We start from the raw sequence: 19,086 nt of genomic DNA on the forward strand, positions 1-19,086 counted from the left end.
TGGGTGAGGTTACATGGGGCGCGGGTCGATGACGCCACCTTGTCCCTTATTTGGGAGTGAGAAAGTTGGCAACCCACTGTCCAAGTGACAACACTGACCACAGAGTGAGCTCACAAAATGAATCCTAAACACAGTAAAACCTGGGCAGAGCACACACACATCGGGAATCCGCAAGTGTGGGAATTTGGTACTGAGAATGCTTAATGCCTTCAATACTCTCCTCCCTATACGTGTTCTGGGGAACTCTGAGTCAGGAAATACAAAGTTACGGAGTGGATTTAGAAATTACTACAAGTAGATTTGAAGTAATTCCCTAGTTAAAATTTGTACGTATGATTTTTATGGCATGAAAATATCATTCAGTTCTCAGGTTTATATTCCACACAATCAATGTAGTCTATTCAGTGTGTTTATAAGCACACTGCGTAATTTTCTCATTTTTATATTGTTTACAGTGTACTATGTTTACATATTACCAACGGTGTTGAAACAAACTACAGAGCGGAGGTGCAGAACCTGATGAACTGGTGTTCTGATAACAACCTGTCCCTAAATACCACCAAGACCAAGGAGCTGATCATCAACTTCCGTAGGTCACACAATGGGGAATACGCCCCGATCCTTATCAACGGGGACAGTGTGGAGAGAGTGTCCAGCTTCAAGTTTTTGGGCACTCACATTTCGGAGGACCTAACATGGTCCACTAACACTGCTGCGCTGGTCAAGAAGGCGCAGCAATGACTGTTCCAACTAAGAACACTGAAAAAGTCTGGTCTACCCCAACAGCTGCTGACGACCTTCTACCGCTGCACCATAGAGAGCATCCTAACACATGGCATCCCTGTGTGGTATCTCAGCTGCACGGAGGCAGAGAGGAAAGCTCTTCAGCGGGTAGTCCATAGAGCTCAGAGGACTATCGGAACACAGCTACCAGCCTTGGAGGGCATCTACAACACACGATGCCTCAGAAAAGCCACCAGCATCCACAAAGACTCTTCACACCCCTGCAACAGTCTGTTCGAACTTCTACCATCGAGCAGACGATACAAGGCCTTCTACGCCCACACCTCCAGACTCAGGAACAGCTTCATCCCCAGGGCCATAGCTGCTATGAACCGATCCTGCTGAGCCGGATGGTCACATCGCACAGTGAACCGGCACAGGCCTACTTGAACTTTATTCTGTTTTAAAACTGTTCTAATTTGTTTCATTGGGTTGTTTAAATTAATACTGACTAGCTAATTAAATTATTGCATCGTATGGGAGGCGTATTCCCAATCTCGTTGAACCCTGTACAATGACAATAAAGATATATTGTATTGTATTGTATTGTGCTGCTGTAAGTAAGAATTTTGTTGTTCTATCTGGGACATATGACAATAAAACACACTTGACTCTTGACTCCCTTCCATTGCATTCGGTTTAATTTGCATCCATGAAAATTAATTCAACAATTCAGAAATTGTTGAAGATTATCTCCATTCTTTAAGTAAGGAATTCACTCAGGAATGCATTAACACAGCTACTGGATATGTAACACGCAAAGATAAATTTGTATATTTTTCTAAAATATGAAATAAAAGCATACGAGAAAACAAGCATAATTGCCCAGAAATTCATTCCCAGTCAGCAAGGCTAATTTTGGTACATAGTGTGAAAATGTGTTGTACTAGCCACATCTGCACTAGCCACATTAGATATGGTTATTTGCTGTAATGGATTTTCTTATTGCCCGAGAGAACAATTTTAAGTTGTTTTAATTAAAGTAATTCACACTACCTACACATTTAAAACCCAACTATCACAAAATGCAACATCAATAAGATATAATGAAAGTGAAGAAAGCATAAAGGAAGAAGTGAAGAAGAAAGTACGAGTGTCAGTACATGTAAGGACCAAAGTGCTGGAGTAACACAACGGGTCAGGCAGCATCTCTGGAGGACATGGATAGGTGACGTTGTGGGTCAGGACCTGAAACTTCATCTACCCATGTTCTCCACAAATGCTGCCTGACTCATTGAGTTACTTCAGCATCCTGCATCCTTTTGTATAAACCAGCATCTGCAATTCTTTGTTTCTATATCGGTACATGTAATTTGGCTACATAACGAAAAGAAATTTGACTACAAAATGCGATTGAACAGTTTTTTTAAAATTTGCTACAGATCTTAGATTAATGCGATCATTTCTCATTTTACCTCTTATGTCTTTTCCTCGTCGAAGTTGACCTTCTTGGGATGGGGGCTGTAGAAATGTGATCTGTTTGGGGTTTCAGTTCCTCTTCTGTAATTTCAGCACTTTGCAGGTAATCAGGATAGCTACTTCCAAGAACCGACTGAACCATTCCCAGTACAAACTCTTTCTCTGTAAATAAATACTGCTGGTAGAATCTTAGATTTCATATGCAAGCAAATATCAGTGAAAATTAGCTTTATTTGGGAACAGCTCTGCCAAAGACAATAAATTGCAGAGTGCCCATCACATAGACCAGCCTCCCCACCATTGACCCTATCTACATTTCATGCTGCCTCATAAAAGCAGCCAACATAATCAAACACAGACACAAAATGCTGGAGTTTCGGGCCGAGACCCTTCTTCAGGATCTCGATCCGTAAGGTCACCCATTCCTTCACTCCAGAGATGCTGCCTGTCCCGCTGTGCATTTTGTGTCTATCTTCGATGTAAATCAGCATCTGCAGTTCTTTAAGTATAGTCAAATACTTGTCCCACCCCGGTCAATCCTTCTCCTCCCTGCTCCTGTCGGGCAAAACATAGAGATACTTAAAAGCACGCACAACGAGACAGTCTTCTTTCCCTCTATTATTGGGCTCTGAAAGACCCCTCCATAAGCTAGGGTACTGTCCAATTAACCCCTACCCCATTGCGGATATTGGACTTTGCTAATAGAACATGCACTACAACTCTGAGAACTTCACTCTTCAAACTGTATCTCTTCCTTTGCTGCACGTATTACACTTGAGTTTGATTTGATTGCATTTATGTTTAGTACTATCTGATCTGTTTGGATAGCATGCAAAACAAAGGTTTTCAATGTTCATTGGTACACCTGACAATAATAAACCTAAACTGAATAATAGTTCTCTCAAACTTTCACACAAAATTCATTGTGCTGTAAAGATAGTTTAGATCAGTGGGGGTGTGAGTCAGGCAAGATCGCAGGGGGAGTCCCACTTCTTAAGTAATTTACCTTTTCTGCTACAGCCTTTCAAGATGCAGTATTGGACCCCATGGTAGATATTCCACTTGCCCCTTTAGATGTTTTCCAAGCTCCTGAACCTCCCTGTGAGTATTTTGATAGACTCATTCAAACATATGATTGAGATCGGTCATAAACCCCTGAATTTAATAGGGTAAGTTACGTACCCAAGGTGATCGGTCCTGGATTATTTTATTCTCTGTTTATTAGTTGTTGCAACATGATTTACATCCCTGGGCAATTAATCTTTATATTAAAACTCTCGTTTGTTTGTTTGTTTGTTCCTGAACTACAGCCAAAACGGTACACGATAGCGCGACAATTTTAGGCCCACCTTACTCACCATCATCCCTTTCGTGCTAATGGAAGAAGTTTCATTGAAATCGGTGTAATATTTTTTAAGTTATTCACATTTTAAAATTTAAATCTATCTCCTAGGGAGGGAGGGGGGAGGGAGGGGGATGGAGGGAGGGGGGAGGGAGGGAGGGAGGGGGAGGAGGGAGGATAATGGGGGCTGAGGGGGATGGAGTGGGGGGGAAGGAAGGGGGGAGGGGAAGGGGGAGGGGGAGGGAGGGGGAGGAGGGTGCGGGAGGGGAGGGTAGAGGGAGGGGGAGAGGGGAGGGGAGGGGAGGGGAAGGGGTGGAGGGAGTGTGGGGGAGGGGGTAGGGGGGAGAGGGGAGAGGGGAGAGGGGAGGAGATGGTGCTGCACCAATGCAGGAGAGGTTTGGGTCCAACGGTCCACTTGGTCTAGTTTAATAATAAAATTAAACTGAATAATAGGGCCTGAAAATGACCATGATTTTATCAACAGGTTTATTAATGTCATTAAGGGAAGGCAATCCTTTATCTCATACATGCCTTTACCTGACCTGTCTTATTTGTTTCTCTAGTACTATGTACAGTATATGTATCTTAATGCTCTCTGAACAAAATGATATTGGTAATATATTATTTCTTTGTTAGTTTTATTCACATCATTAGAGCAAGTTATATAAAAAAGTATTCTAAACCACCAATAAATAGCACCAATGATATGATATTACGGTAATATTAAGGTCAGGAAAGCCACCAGCATTCATAAAGACTCCTCACATCCTTGCAATAGTCTGTTCGAACTTCTACCATCCGGCAGATGTTACAAGGCCTTCTACGCCCGCACCTCCAGACTTAGGAACAGCTTCATCCCCAGAGCTATAGCTGCTGAGTGCCTCCCCCATGAACTGTCTCCTTCAGACGGTCACATCACACATCAACCCGGCACAGACCTATTTGTACTTTATACTGTTTTAACTGTTTCTAATTTTGTTTCTCTGGGTTGTCTAAATTTCTGTTGATTAGCGAATTAATTTATTGCATCGAATGGAAGTCGCATTCCCACTCCCGTTGTACCCCTCTACAAAGACAATGAAGATATATTGTATTGTATGGTATTGTACTTCTAACAAAATTGTATGATATTAAAGGATTTAGCTACAAAATGAAAGCAGTATAAAGGTTAGCCGAGTTCGGGTTAATTAAAACTCATGCTCCAGTGACAGGTTGAATGTGGTGTCCTCAGTTAATGGTTCACAAAGGCCAAGATTTCCTCACCTTTTTGCCCTGCACAAAGCAGCCATTGCTGGACGGCGGAGAACGAGTCTGTTTGTAGAAGTTGGCAAAGCAATTCCAGAACCTCAGAAGGAAAATAAAAATGGGGGTCAGGATGACATGGGAGATAAGGATGATACTAGGAATCGATTCTTGGCATGGTCTGCAACACAATTAGAAATTGAACCAAGCCTCGTGTATCGTGCCTTAAGAATGGTCAGCCAACATTTAATAAGTATGGGATAGACTGGAAGCTTTTATTGACTTTTTTGTTACCAAGGCAACCTGTGAAAGTTGCACACCATCACATAAAGATGTCTGAAGAAGGGTCTCGACCCGAAACATCACCCATTCCTTCTCTCCTGAGATGCTGCCTGACCTGCTGAGTTACTCCAGCATTTTGTGAAATAAATACCTTCGATTTGTACCAGCATCTGCAGTTATTTTCTTATCACATAAACATGCTCATATGTGTTTGCACAGGCATGCAGATAGAAGAGGGATAGCACGTACATGTGCATATACTCATATAACAACACGTGGCTAACGAGGGGCAAAAATGGACTCAAGATTACACATACAAGATTTGGAATAAAGTATTTTTTAGCAATAGAGGTAATGAGGGAACAGGTACAGGACTAATGTGCAACAAGATAAACACAAAATGCTGGAGTAACTTAGCGGGACAGGCAGCATCTCTGGAGAGAAGGAATGGGAGACATTTCGGGTCGAGACCCTTCCTGAAACTTCACCCATTCCTTCTCTCCAGAGATGCTGCCTGTCCCACTGAGTTACTCCAGCATTTTGTGTTTATCTTCAGTGTAAACCAGCATCTGCAGTTCCTTCCTGCACTAATGTGAAACAGTACCTTGAGAGGTGACTGCAATTACAGTATGGGAAATTTACCATAATAATTTTAGATCTGGTTATTCTTAATGGGAAAGATTGTCAATAAAGCAAAGAGTGAAAGTACTCAGTAGGTTAGGCAGCTTTTGTGAAGAGAGAATGGGAGTTAACATTTCAGGTTCATGAACTTTCACCAGAACTAGGAAAAGTTAGAAAACAAGAATGTTTTGAGTTATTGGGGCTAGGGAAGAGGCAAAGAAAACATAAGGTGGAGTCAAAGAGGGACTGAGTTACACAGATGGTGGTGATGGTTTGTTAATTGCACCTGATTTAAATGGAGGTGAATGAAGTCAGAAGAAATAAAAATACAAAATTACTGGAACTGTGAGAAACAGAAAAATAAGAACAGTTCCTGGAAATCTGAAATAAACAAGATCATTGTAATAAAAAGTCGTGTACTTGAAACATTAACACCAACTTTCTCACCATAGACAATGCCTCGCATTGTTCCAACATTTTCTATTTGTGTTTCATATATATTGTATGTGCATTCAGTTTTTTAATCCTTCTTGAATTATTTTTTCAACCTTTCTGTCTGAAAGGAATATAAAAGAATGGATCGCATGGGCTTGTATTCACTGGAATTTAGAAGGATGAGAGGGGATCTTATAGAAACATATAACATTCCTAAGGGATTGGACAGGCTAGATGCAGGAAAAAGGTTCCTGATGTTGGGGGAGTCCAGAACCAGGGTCACAGTTTAAGAATAGGCCATTTAGGATTGAGATGAGGAAAAAATGTCTTCACCCAGAGAGTTGTGAATCTGTGGGATTCTCTGCCACAGAAGGCAGTGGAGGCCAATTCACTGGATGTTTCCAATAAAGAGTTAGATATAGCTCTTAGGAATCAAGGGATATGGGGAGAAAGCAGGAACGGGGTACTGATTTTGGGTGATCAGCCAAAATCATATTGATTGGCGGTGCTGGCTCGAAGGGCTGAATGGCCTACTCCTGCTCCTATTTTCTATTTTTTCTGTGTTTCACCAGGGAAGAATTACGAGGGTGGGAAAATGAAGTGCATTTCCTGAGCACACACTGGGTTCCTATGTTTCTATAACATAACAGTCAGATTTTGTTCCTTAAAAAAGTTTGGATTCACCAGTAGCTCCTGGTCCTGGAAGGGCCCATTGTGTTTATTTCTGTCCTGGGCACCAGTTCTGCAGGATCGGTGACTTAGTGCAGGAGTGCAGCTTGGCATGATCCGTCCAGTCTGTGCAGAATACTGAGTCGTTCGTCTTTCCTCCGTCTGACAAAATAAAGGGGAACATTGCAGTGATTGTTCTTGCAGTGAGCTGCACCTAGCTCTGTATCTTCCAAAAGCTAAAGTGTTTGCCTCAAGTACATGTTTGTACGTTCTTCAAACCCACTGCATGGGTTTGCTCTGAGAACTTCAGTTTCCTCTCACACTCCAAAGGCGACAGGTTTGTAGGTTAATTGGCTTGGTAGAAAAACAATATCAAAATTGTCCCTCGTGTAGGATAGTGGGATCGCAGGTCGGTGCAGACGCAGTGGACCGAAGGGCCTGTTTCCGCGCTGTATCCCCTAAACTAAACTAAACTACGCAACTAAAATATGTTTGTGGAGATCCACATGTTAATTTTTGGCTCTGTTCTTTTCTAAGTAAAAAATGCCTCCCTTTAACACGGCACCAGCATTATAGGGCCATCAGAGCTCCAATCCTGGAAGCCACAAATGGGCCAAGGAGGATTTCTGCTCTAACTCTGGTCTGCATCGCAAGTGGATGAACTGATCCCACTGGATAATAGACACAAAAAGCTGGTGTAACTCAGCAGGACAGGACAGGCAGGACAGGACTGTCATATGTTGAAAGACTGGAGCGACTAGGTTTGTATACACTGGAATTTAGAAGGATGAGAGGGGATCTTATCGAAACGTATAAGATTATTAAGGGGTTGGACATGTTAGAGGCAGGAAACATGTTCCCAATGTTGGGGGAGTCCAGAACCAGGGGCCACAGTTTAAGAATAAGGGGTAGGCCATTTAGAACAGAGATGAGGAAAAACTTTTTTAGTTAGAGAGTTGTGAATCTGTGGAATTCTCTGCCTCAGAGGGCAGTGGAGGCCAGTTCTCTGAATACATTCAAGAGAGAGCTAGATAGAGCTCTTAAGGATAGCGGAGTCAGGGGGTATGGGGAAAAAGCAGGAACGGGGTACTGATTGAGAATGATCAGCCATGATCACATTGAATGGCGGTGCTGGCTCGAAGGGCCGAATGGCCTACTCCTGCACCTATTGTCTATTGTCTATCTCTGGAGAGAAGGAATGGGTGACGTTTTGGATCGAGAGCCTTCTTCAGTCTGAGAGTCTGGGGAGAGGGAAACGAGAAAAATGGAAGGGCACAAAGAAGATGTAAGGCTTGAAAAGGACAGATCAAAGCAGACGGTGCTCCTCATTGTTGGTTGAGGAGAAGGTGAGAACGAGGCTTACAAACAGTAAGATTAAACAGGAGGACAGTGAAACAGGTAGGAGAGCTAGGGTGGGGGAGGGGCAGAAACTAGTGGGAGAACGGGTGGGGGAGAGGCAGAAACTAGTGGGAGAACTAGGGTGGGGGAGGGGCAGAAACTAGTGGGAGAACTAGGGTGGGGGAGGACTTCAATACCAGTGTCAGTAAAGAAATGATCTCATGAAAAGATATAATTAGCAAGGAGGGAGTACAGAATTATGACATAAATGGAGTTCTCTCCTTCAGTCTGAAGAAGGGTCTCGACCCGAAACGTCACCCATTCCTTCTCTGCCTGACCCGCTGAGTTACTCCAGCATTTTGTGTCTACCCTCTCCCCCGATAACTCGCTTACAGTGTATTCTTGTCAGACTCAACACCTTATATTGCCATGGAATCAAGCAGAGCTCCTGCAACACTACCAACGCAAGTGTTGGCACCCGTTGTATCACTGTGCAAGTGATCTTTACCTTGAGAGGGACGGATCACTGAAATACTACCAAACGAAAATCAATGTTGAAGGTAGCTTTTCTCAGACAGAATCTCACAGACAACATGACAACCACTTAAAGAGGCTTGCTATGTTTACAACATATGTACATGGTAATTAGTCAAAGACTGTCAGGAGAGTCCATCCCTTTTCTGTAATTGTGGGCATATAAGAAAAGCAACATTTAATTTTTTTAGAGAGATACTGTATAATGTAATCTTGGTTTCAGAAGATAAATGAATGGTCTCCGAGGAAATCGAGGAAAAAAATATTAATGGATGATTGAGCCGGACTGAGTGTATTATATCTTCCTGTTTTCATGATTACACATTGGTCGCAAGTGTGAACTGATCTTAGAATATTTTTCTTGCTTTGCTATAGACTATTATGTAATATAACTATTTCCATCCAGTTACATCCTTTCTTTGTCCCGCCCCCTCCCCTGACATCAGTCTGAAGATGGGTCTCGACCTGAAACGTCACCCATTCCTTCTCTCAGGGCCGTTTTTACAGCATTATGGGCCCCCGGGCAAAGCAGTGTACTGGGGCCCCTACCGTTACTCTCCCCCACCCTCCTTTCCCTACCAGCCCCCCCCCTGTCGTGCCAGCGAAAAGCACTTACCGAAAAGCACTTAGCGATGGACTTAGGGTGCTACATTGTTGCGAAAAGCACTTACAGATCGCTGTGAGAAGCACTTAGTGACCGAGAATGTTGCTAAAAAAGCACTTATTGAACCTACATTTTTAAAGTAGTATTTATTTATTGCAAGTCACTTAACATACACAGATCAGCATGGGGCCCCTATGCTCATGGGCCTCCGGGCAAGTGCCCATCAGGCCCATGCATTAAGACGGCCCTGCCTTCTCTCCTGAGATGCTGCCTGACCCGCTGAGTTCCTCCAGCATTTTGTGATATCTTTGGTCCATCCAGTTAGTCAGTTTGTGAAACTGAATCCCATTCATTCAAAATTCAGCCACGTTAAAATATGCATGACAATGTTTGAAAGCTTAAAACAGATATTGAATGCAGCAAATTTAAAAGTCTGTCAAAAAACTCATGCACATTCATTCAGATAACTGCTGTAATTGACCAATGATCACATTGAATGGCGGTGCTGGCTCGAAGGGCCGAATGGCCTCCTCCTGCACCTATTGTCTATTGTCTATTGACCTGTCACAACAGGAGAAAATTCTTTCAATAAAATAGTTTGGATGAACAGTTTCAAGGTTAAAACCTTTAAAAAGGTGAACAAATGGCCATTTGAAGCCCCAAACCTTTTCCTCAATGTCTATCAGAGAGGTATCTGTATATCTTATAATTAGTTGATAGGAATAAATTGACGAAGAGCACTAGAAGTGAAGTACAGAGAGGAAAGCTCTTCAGTGGGCAGTCCATAGAGCTCAGAAGACTATCGGAACACAGCTACCAGTCTTGGAGGGCATCTACAACACACGATGCCTCAGAAAAGCCACCAGCATTCACAAAGACTCCTCACACTCCTGCAACAGTCTGTTCGAACTTCTACCATCGGGCAGACGCTACAACGCCTTCTACGCCCGCACCTCCAGACTCAGGAACAGCTTCATCCCCAGGGCCATAGCTGCTATGAACCGGTCCTGCTGAGCCGGATGGTCACATCGCACAGTGAACCGAAGTGGATCTACTTGCACTTTATTCTGTTTTAAAACTGTTTCTAATTTGTTTCATTGGCCTGTTTAAATTTATGCTGATTAGCTAATTAATTTATTGCATCGTATGGGAGGTGCATTCCCAATCTCGCTGTACCCCTGTACAATGACAATAAAGATATATTGTATTCTATTGTACTGCAACTTCAGGAGATGTAACACTTATTCCTATCCCTTGCCTCCATCCAGGGACCACAGAGGTTCTTCCAGGTGAGACAGGTTCATGTGCACCTCCTCTAACCTCATCAGCTGCATCTGATGTTTCCGATGTGGCCTCCTGTACTCCAGCGAGATCAAGCGCAGACTTGGTGGTTGTTTCGCTGAACACTTGCGCTTGGTCCGCCAAGACCTGCCTGATCCACCGGTTGCCAACCATTTTGCCTCCCCTTCCCATTCCCATACTGACCTTTCTGTCCTGGGCCTCCTCCATTGCCAGAGGTAGGCCACATGTAAACTAGAGGAACGTCCCCTCATATTCTGCTTCGGAACCTTACAACCCAGCAAAATGAACATTGAATTCTCCCAATATAGACCTCCCCTTTCTCCCCCACAAACCCCTCTTTCACCCCACCAGTGCCCCACCTGAACTCGCACCTATTTCCTCCCCCTCCTCCCACATTCCCTCCTCTGGTCCACAATTTGCAACTCTTCAACCCTTCTGTCTCACACCCTCTTGCTCTAATCTCTGGCCTTTGTTCCAACCAGTTGCCCATCAAAACCCCCCCTCTCCTGCATTCACCCCTCACCTGCTACGCGTTCACCTCCCAGGTTTCTCCCAATTTCTCCCCCTACAATCAGTTTGAAGGAGGGTCCTAACCCGAAACATCACCTATCTGTGTTACTCCAACCCTGCTGAGTTACTGCAGCACTTTGTGTTCATTTGTGTAAACCAGCATCTGCATGGTTCACTGTCTGATGCCACCTATGTGTGCTTCTCATTAACAGCAAGGAAGGCAGCAAAAAGGAAATCTAAGAGCTCTGGTGAAATTATGATATCGGTCTCCGCCTAGGAACCTTTGTTCCACTATTTCAGCATACGAAACTAAAGTGACTTCCATAAAAAACAGAGCAATAAAATGCAGGCATTTTGCAAAACTCTTATCACTAATGAGAGATGTGCTAACCTTCTTTTGTTCAGGCTGTTCAGGTGCAAGGAAACAGACTTTAGTGGTAAATTCTCTCAGTTCTTCTCGCCAAGCTTCCGACAATGGTGCTGAAATAAAAAATGTTTTTCTTTTTTTTTAGATTATTTTTTTTTAGATTTAGAGATACAGCGCGGAAACAGGCCCTTCGGCCCACCGGGGTCCGCGCCGCCCAGCGATCCCCGCACATAATAATAATAATAATAATATTCATTTATTGTCATTGCAACGAGTACAACGAAATTAAAAAACAGCCAATCCTGACGGTGCGTACAAACATATATGCAATAAATGCAAAAACAAATAAATACATAAATACAATTAAATTAAGTACAAGATTTTTTAACGGTGTTGCCTAGTGCACAGGTAGTGTTCAGTTCTCGTATGGCCCTGGGGTAAAAACTGTTCTTAAGTCTGTTTGTTCGGGATTTGATTGACCTGAAACGTCGACCAGAGGGCAGATGAACAAACAGACGGTGGCCGGGGTGGGATGGATCTTTTATTATTTTGCCTGCTCTACTGAGGCAGCGCAGGCTGAACAGGTGCTCCAGGGAGGGCAGTGAGCAGCCGATGATTTTCTGGGCCGTCGTGATGACCCTCTGAAGGGCCTTCCTGTCCTTTTCTGAGCAGCTGGCATACCATGTGGTTATACAGTATGCCAGCACACTCTCGATGGAGCAGCGATAGAAGGACAACATGAGCTTCTCCTGCAGGTTGGTTTTCCTGAGGATCCTCAGGAAGTGGAGTCTCTGCTGTGCCTTCTTTACTGTGGTGATGGTGTTGGTAGACCAGGTGAGATCCTCTGCGATGTGCGTACCCAGGAACCTGAAAGCTGGTACCCTTTCCACGCAGACCCCATTGATGTAGAGTGGGTCGTAATCTCCACTGGTTTTTCTAAAGTCAATTATAAGTTCCTTTGTTTTGGAGGAGTTCAGGACCAGATTGTTCACTGAACACCATGCTGCCAGCCTTTGGATTTCATCCCTATAGGCTGTCTCATCTCCTTCTGAGATAAGTCCAACCACAGTCGTGTCATCCGCGAACTTGATGATGGTGTTGGTGGGATGGGTGGGGGCGCAGTCGTGAGTGTAGAGGGAGTAAAGGATGGGGCTCAACACACAGCCCTGTGGTGAGCCGGTGCTCAGTGTAATGGTGGAGGAGAGGTGAGGGCCTATTTTGACTGTCTGGGGGCGGTTGGTCAGGAAGTCCTTGATCCATTTGCAGATGGTTAGGGAAAATCCAAGGTCGGAAAGTTTGGTGACCAGTCTGCTCGGGATGACCGTGTTAAAGGCAGAGCTGAAGTCGAGAAAGAGCATCCTCACATAGCTCCCCTGGTGTTCAAGGTGGGTCAGTGCAGTGTGAAGAGCAGTGTCGATGGCATCCCCTGTAGACCTATTTGCTCTGTAGGCAAACTGGTATGGGTCGAAGGTGGGTGGGAGGCTGGCTTTGATGTGCTGCAGGACCAGTCTCTCGAAGCACTTTGTGATGACCGGTGTGAGTGCTACCGGACGGTAGTCGTTAAGACCGCTGATGACAGGCTTTTTCGGCAGTGGGATGATTATGGCGGACTTCAGGCAGGGAGGGATGGTGGATTTTAAAAGGGACAGGTTGAAGATTTTTGTGAAGACCTCAGATAATTGGTCTGCACATTCCCTCAGCACTCTGCCCGTCACACCATCGGGGCCTGCAGCTTTCCTGGGATTCACTGCTCTGAGCACTCGCTTAACGTCATACTCCTGCACAGTGAAGGTGTTGCTCTCAGGTGCTGGAGAGGGTGTAATGTCTGCCACTGTAGCTTTCACCTCGAAACGAGCAAAGAAACAGTTAAGTTCCTCAGCCAACGAGGCGTCGCCGTCGGCAGTCGTGCGGTTGCTGGTCTTGTAATTGGTGATGTGCTGGATGCCTTGCCATACCCGCCGTGGGTCATTGTTGGAAAAGTGGTCCTCAATCTTCCTCTTGTAGGACGCTTTGGCATCCTTGATGCCTCTCTTCAGGTTGGTTCTAGCAGCACTGTATAGAGCTCTGTCACTAGACCTGAAGGCGGTGTTACGGTCCTTGAGGAGAGACCTGACATCCTTTGTCATCCAGGGTTTTTGATTGGGGTACAACCGGATGCGTTTGTCGACGGTGACATTGTCAACGCAGTTTTTGATGTAGCAAAGTACAGTTGATGTGTACTCCTCCAAGTCCTGATCCTCAAAAATATCCCAGTTGGTCCTTTCGAAGCAATCCTGCAGCTGCGAGGAAGCTCCTTCAGGCCATGTCTTCACAGTCTTTATGGTGACTGGAGCTTTCCTCCTGAGTGGGGTGTATGCTGGGGTTAGGAATATGGACAGGTGATCTGACTGCCCCAGGTGTGGAAGTGGTGCTGACCTGAACCCCTTCTTAATATTTGAGTAAACCTTGTCTAGTGTGTTTTTCCCCCTGGTAGCACATCTTATGTGTTGTTCAAGTTTCGGGAGAACTGACTTTAGGTCTGCATGGTTGAAGTCCCCGGCTATGATGTGGGCTGCTTCTGGATATGTGCTCTGTTGTGAGTTTATTGCACCTAGCAGGTAGCCTAAAGCTGTGCTAGCGTTAGCATTCGGTGGGATGTAGACTGCTGTTACTATAACCCCTGTAAATTCGCGAGGAAGGTAAAAAGGCCTGCATTTAACTGTTAGGGACTCCAGATCAGGAGAACAGTGGCTATCTATGGTTTGGATATTAGTGCACCAGCTGTTGTGCACATAAATGCATAACCCCCCCCCCTTGCTCTTACCGGAGTCGATGTTTCTGTCCCAACGAAACGCTGTGCGCCCGGCTAGCTCAATGGCTCCGTCTGGGATAAGTGGATGAAGCCATGTCTCTGTTACTAAGAGAATGCAACAGTCCTCCACGAGTTTGTTTGCTGATATCTGTAGTTTAAGTTCGTCCATTTTGTTGATGATGGATCTGGCGTTGGTGAGGAACATGCTAGGTAGCGGTGGTTTGTGTGGCTGTCTCTTTAGCTTGGCAAGTATACCGGACCGGCATCCTCGCTTTTGCTTCCTGTTTCTCCTCCGTCTGCGACGCCTGTTCGCGCCGACAACTATCCACGGAGCGCCCGGTGTCCTGGCAATCTCTTCCGGTATATTTCGCGGGTGTGGAAATTCGCGCACAAGGTCCCGATTGCACTGGAATCCGATGATCAGAAGGTCCTTTCGGTTGTAGGTAGGATTTGCCTGATTTTCCTGGTTTGAATGACTAAATTTGACTAACAGACATAACACAGATAACACACATAAAACGCACCGAAAGGGAGAGCTGTGAGCCGCTGCGTCCGTGCGCGCCGCCATCATTAACACTATCCTACACATACTGGGGACAATTTTTAAATTTGCCCAGCCAATTAACCTACATACCTGTACGTCTTTGGAGTGTGGGAGGAAACCGAAGATCTCGGTGAAAGCCCACGCAGGTCATGGGGAGAACGTACAAACTCCGTACAGATGGCGCCCGTAGTCAGGATCGAACCTGAGTCTCCGGCGCTGCATTCGCTGTAAGGCAGCAACTCTACCGCTGCGCCACCGTGCTGTCCCAATACCTTCTAAATTCCAGTGTATCAAGATCTTCGCAGATTGATAAACAACATGAAATAATGCCTAATACTCTTATGCCAAATAATGCCTTAGTGAAGTACCATTCATTCATTCATAATGCCTAAATAAATAATGTCTGGCATGCTTCAATATTAAAGTTATTTCAAAAAATGTTGATTCATTCAAAAATATTGATATCAGATTGATTAGTAGGACTAGATGTTACAATCCCTAAGGTTTGCACTACAATTGACTGGTGTTGTTCTTGGGAGTGACCACTAGGTGATGTTGCTACCATTCAGACACATCTTCAGTTGTGTACCTCAACTGGGTGTTTCGGCCTTTTATCACAAGACACCCTCAGTCGAGGCAGGCCCACCACAGGGTGATCAGCCCTGGGTGTGTGTCTTATGGTTAGCCTCTAGATGGTCACGTGGCAGCCCAGACAGTATCTCTTCTTTTCAGCCACTTTCCAATTTTCTATGCCAATTTTTTCTTCTCCAGTAAGATATCAAAATATTGATAGAAGATGATAATTTGGAGGAATACTTTGATCGTATGTTTTAAAAGTGGAGACACAGGAACCTAAAGATGCTGGAATCTTTCTTTTAGAGTCTGAAGAAGGGTCATAACCTGAGACGACATGTGTCCATTCACTCCATGGATGTGGCCTGATCCGCCGAGTTCCTCAAGCATGTTGCTTTTGTGTTATGTTTTAAAAGTACATTTCTAACTATCTAATTAACAGACATTGGGGGATAATCTTGAGCTATTACAAATATTCTACACTCTCTGAAAATGGACCAGTATTAAATAGCTGGAGAAAAGCAAACACAAAATGAGCTTCCCTGTAGATATATGGGCATTCAATGACAGCCTGATTTATAGTGTAAGAAAATAACTGCAGATGCTGGTACAAATCGAACAAAATGCTGGAGTAACTCAGCAGGTCAGGCAGCATCTCAGGAGAGAAGGAATGGGTGACATTCACATGTCAAATTATTTTGACATGTCAAATATAGCATCATTCACATGTTAAATTATTTTGCAAGGATGTCTCCAAACAGAATCTGATTCTGCACCTCAGTATTCTATTGAGTGACCAAATGAAAGGTCAATGGGGATAAGGACTTTGTGAAAGAATGGGAGGTGGGGGATGCTTATCATAGAATGGTTGCAGCACAAGAGGAGATCGTTCGGCCCACCATGTCTATGTCAGCTCTGTACCAAACTAAACTCTTTAGAAGGATGAGAGGGGATCTTATCGAAATGTATAAGATTATTAAGGGGTTGGACACGTTTGAGGCAGGAAACATGTTCCCAATGTTGGGGGAGTCCAGAACAAGGGGCCACAGTTTAAGAATAAGGGGTAGGCCATTTAGAACTGAGATGAGGAAAACTTTTTCAGTGAGAGAGTTGTGAATCTGTGGAATTCTCTGCCTCAGAAGGCAGTGGAGGCCAATTCTCTGAATGCATTCAAGAGAGAGCTAGGTAGAGCTCTTAAGGATAGCGGAGACAGGGGGTATGGGGAGAAGGCAGGAACGGGGTACTGATTGAGAATGATCAGCCATGATCACATTGAATGGCGGTGCTGGCTCAAAGGGCCGAATGGCCTCCTCCTGCAGCTATTGTCTATTGACTATTGTCTTCAATTCTACCTACTGGCCTTTCCTTTATGGTCTTCCAATTTTTTCTTCTCCAGTAAGATATCCAATTCTCTTTTGAAAGCTATCTGTCCCTACGACATCTCCAGGCACTGTGATTCCTTTTCCTACAGCGTGATACGCCACTCTTAATTCTCTCCATTTTACATTAAACGTATGACCTCTCGTCTTCGACTTCTCTGCCAAAGAAACCAGTCAACCCCCATCCACTCTGTCCAGACCCTCATCAATTTATACACTTCGATCAAATTTCTGGCTGCCTTCTTTTCAAAGAAAACCATCCTTGCTTTTCTCTTCTATGCTCCTAACATGTTCCTGTGCTGTATTTTTCTATGTTCTAAATCCATTAACTCTCGTAGATCTCCTTTGACCTGTGACAAGTTCCAATCCACAAAAGGCTTTTGTAGAAAAACTTTTTTCTTCAAATTTGCTCTCAGTCCTTAAAGGCTCTCATTAAGTTCTTTGTTCATAAGTTCATAAGTCATAGGAGCAGAATTAGGCTATTTGGCTCATTCAGTCTGCTCCGCCATTCAATCATGGTTGGCCAACTTTCCCCTCTCAACCCCATTCTCCTGCCTTCTCCCTGCAACTGTTGAAGTCCTTACTAATCAATAACCTGTCATTCTCTACTTTCACAATATCGCCATCCCATCAACGTCGCTGGGTCAAAGTCCTGCAACCCACCTCCCTGTCAGCACCATGGGTCTTCCCGCACCTCAAGGACCGTGTTGGTCCAAGAAGACAGCTCTACGCCACAGCCACCCCGAGGACAAGGGCGGCACGGTAGCGCAGCGGTAGAGTTGCTGCTTTACAGCGAATGCAGCGCCAGAGACTCAGGTTCGATCCTGACTACGGGTGCTGCACTGTAAGGAGTTTGTACGTTCTCCCCGTGACCTGCGTGGGTTTTCTCCGAGATCTTCGGTTTCCTCCCACACTCCAAAGACGTACAGGTATGTAGGTTAATTGGCTGGGTAAATGTAAAAAAAATAAAAAATTGTCCCTAGTGGGTGTAGGATAGTGTTAATGTACGGGGATCACTGGGCGGCACGGACTTGGAGGGCCGAAAAGGCCTGTTTCCGGCTGTATATATATGATATGACAAATGGGGAGGGGTGGTTAAATCAAAGATAGACACAAAAAGCTGTTGTAACTCAGCGGGACAAGCAGCATCTCCGGAGAGAAGGAATGGGTGACGTTTCTTAATAGACAATAGACAATAGGTGCAGGAGTAGGTTGCACTAGGTTAATGCTGGCTCAGCCTGAGAATTCCACATCCCTTTGACAGTTTAAAAAAACCAAGAAGGAAACGAGATTAAGGAAATTAAATTCACACAGCACAGAACCAGGCCTTGCCTTGTGGGCGCCCAGCATGCATTAAAAGAACCCTAACGATACATACCTAGAGTGGTCTTTGGGATATTTCCATCACCAAAGGCATTACATTGGAAAATACTGATGGGCAGTCCAAGTCTTCCCATGATAGTGGTTGGAAATTGGCTCTTTATCAATGGATGTGGAGAAAGAGGCGTGTTGCCATGCCAGTCGTCATTAACTGTGCAAACAGGCATCCCGTTGAGTCCTGGGAAAAGAAAAGATTTGAAAAGGGCACATGTCATTTTTTAATTTTTATTTTCTGCTGTTGCGCTTGGAGATATGGGATGCAATTCTTTGGCCCAATGATGAGCAATAATGTCTCACATGTCAACATTGACATCAAATTTTTAACTCACATTTTTTAAGTTCAAAACTAGACCAAATGCCCAAACCTCTCCAGCATTGGTGCAGCACCCTCTCGCCTCCCCCTCCCCCCTCCCCGCTCCCTCCTCCCTCCCCTCCCCCTCCCCCTCCCTCCCCTCTCCCCCACTCCATCCCCCTCAAGCCCCCTTATCCTCCCTCCTCCCCCCTCCCTGTAGAGTTCTGTAGAGATTACATGGCTTCTCACTAAATCTATGGCATTTTGTAGAACAAGGAAATGCAGGTGCTGGTTTACAAAAAAAACACACAAAGTTCTGGAGTAATTCAGCAGGGGTCAGGCAGCGTCTCTGGAGAACATGAATAGGTGATGTTTTTGATCCGGACTATCTTTCAAACAGATTGTGCGTATGGGGAAGAAGGCTGGAAGAGAGGAAGAACAGGACAAAGCCAAGTAGCTAATAGGTGGACACAGCTGAGGGGGATTTCGATAGGCAGATGGTAGAAAAAAGGCCAGAGTTGAAAAGACAAAAGGTGTCAGTTGCGATTTGTGAAATTAGGGGAAGTAATGGAAGGAGACGCTTCGTGTTGAGACCTTTGACCAGACTGAGAGTCAGGGAGGGGAACACTGGAGGTACGGGAAGGTACAGAACCAGGTTTTGTAAAGGTAGACACAAAAT

General features: G+C 44.7%; 1 protein-coding gene across 4 annotated transcripts in view; it reads right to left on the bottom strand.

Annotated features, from left to right (window-relative positions):
- tbata (thymus, brain and testes associated) overlaps positions 1-19,086 on the bottom strand; it is a 42,520-nt gene that overhangs the window by 6,050 nt on the left and 17,384 nt on the right. For all 4 annotated transcript variants that reach the window (XM_078428600.1, XM_078428596.1, XM_078428597.1 and 1 more), the window contains 5 exons: positions 18,114-18,293; positions 11,473-11,561; positions 6,809-6,955; positions 4,808-4,889; positions 2,199-2,364 (listed from right to left, as the gene is read on the bottom strand). In XM_078428600.1, the coding sequence (XP_078284726.1) occupies positions 2,199-2,364; positions 4,808-4,889; positions 6,809-6,955; positions 11,473-11,561; positions 18,114-18,293 (664 nt within the window). The remainder of the gene's footprint in view (positions 1-2,198; positions 2,365-4,807; positions 4,890-6,808; positions 6,956-11,472; positions 11,562-18,113; positions 18,294-19,086) is intronic.

The sequence above is a fragment of the Rhinoraja longicauda genome, chromosome 35 (genome assembly GCF_053455715.1).
Source record: "Rhinoraja longicauda isolate Sanriku21f chromosome 35, sRhiLon1.1, whole genome shotgun sequence".
Taxonomy (NCBI): Eukaryota; Metazoa; Chordata; class Chondrichthyes; order Rajiformes; family Arhynchobatidae; genus Rhinoraja; species Rhinoraja longicauda.